Source organism: Halyomorpha halys, unplaced genomic scaffold, assembly GCF_000696795.3.
Source record: "Halyomorpha halys isolate HHAL.00 unplaced genomic scaffold, Hhal_1.1 Scaffold4739.1, whole genome shotgun sequence".
Classification (NCBI taxonomy): domain Eukaryota; kingdom Metazoa; phylum Arthropoda; class Insecta; order Hemiptera; family Pentatomidae; genus Halyomorpha; species Halyomorpha halys.
In genome coordinates, this window is record NW_027105697.1 from 4,487 (window position 1) to 6,045 (window position 1,559).

The following is a 1,559-nucleotide window of genomic DNA, read 5'->3' on the forward strand; positions in this document are numbered from 1 at the left end:
AAAAAAGAACAACAGAGGGATGAGGAACAAAAGAAAAAAGAGCAACAGAGGGATGAGGAACTAAAGAAAAAAGAACAACAGAGGGATGAGGAACAAAAGAAAAAAGAACAACAGAGGGATGAGGAACAAAAGAAAAAAGAACAAAAGAGGGATGAGGAAAAAAAGAAAAAAGAACAAGAGAGGGATGAGGAAAAAAAGAAAAAAGAACAAGAGAGGGATGAGGAACAAAAAAAACAGAGGGATGAGGGACAAAAGAAAAAACAACAGAGGGATGAGGAACAAAAGAAAAAACAACAGAGGGATGAGGAACAAAAGAAAAACAACAACAGGGGGATGAGGAACGAAAGAAAACAAAACAAAAGATGATTGAGAATTTAGATTAACTCATAAAATAGTGAGCCTAAAATACCATGAACTTTTCCTGGGAATCTTATAGAAATTAAAGAAGGGAAAACTATTTCTGATGGCTCTCCATTGATTAATGAATATGCAATTCTCAAAACAGGGAAAGGAACCTGTGAAGAAATTGTAGAGATCAAGGAAACTCTCATAACATGTCTAATTGATGCCGAGGAAGATATTAAACTACTGGAACAGAAGGTATATGAGGTCACCACCAGAGAAGATATTAAACAACTGGAACAACAGGTATATGAGGTCACCACCAGAGAAGATATTAAATAACTGGAACAGAAGGTATATGAGGTCACCACCAGAGAAGTTATTAAACAACTGGAACAGAAGGTATATGAGGTCACCACCAGAGAAGATATTAAACAACTGGACCAGAAGGTATATGAGGTCACCACCAGAGAAGATATTAAACAACTGAACAGAAGGTATATGAGGTCACCACCAGAGAAGATATTAAACAACTGGAACAGAAGGTATATGAGGTCACCACCAGAGAAGATATTAAACAACTGGAACAGAAGGTATATGAGGTCACCACCAGAGAAGCTAAATGTCTTAATCTCAGATGCCTAATCAAGCTCGCGACTTCAGAAATGCCACTTCGACATGTAGGAATTAAGGTTGGATCAAATGAAGACTTTTCTGTAGTGGGTTATTACGTATTACGTATTTATATAAGTTCAAAAATAATTTTTATAGTGATAAATTATCCCTATTAGACGGTTTCTATAGTAAATCCTCGTTAAAGCAAAATTTAATGAATAAGGGTAGTAAACCAATCAATCAAATTAATTATTCTCCTCAATTTTGATTATGATTTTTATAAGGGATAGATGGATGGGCTTGGACTACGTTCTGAAAGGCCACATACCATTGTATGATATGGACCGGCAGTCTTTATCCTAATCCAGAGGATAAAAACTACGGAGTGAAAAAAATAAAGATAAAACTTTTTAATTAGCGCCCCCTCCGTTGACGAGCTAAGGGTTCGGGTGATATAATATAAATATAAATATAAAATATAAAAATATATATATAAATACGTGAGTATTAAAATTTATTTATTGATATTTACAACTGTAAATAAATACATCAAGTAAATTTGAGGAAATCATAATGGTATGGTACAAGCATGTAGAGAAACT

General features: G+C 34.3%; 1 protein-coding gene across 1 annotated transcript; it reads left to right on the plus strand.

The window, feature by feature from the left end:
- Positions 1-7: 7 nt before the first annotated feature.
- LOC136797165 (uncharacterized) lies at positions 8-366 on the plus strand (the record flags this gene model as incomplete). Its single annotated transcript, XM_067052989.1, has 1 exon — positions 8-366. A coding segment is annotated over one exon (359 nt), but the record flags the coding sequence as incomplete, so codon positions are not given.
- Positions 367-1,559: the final 1,193 nt, after the last annotated feature.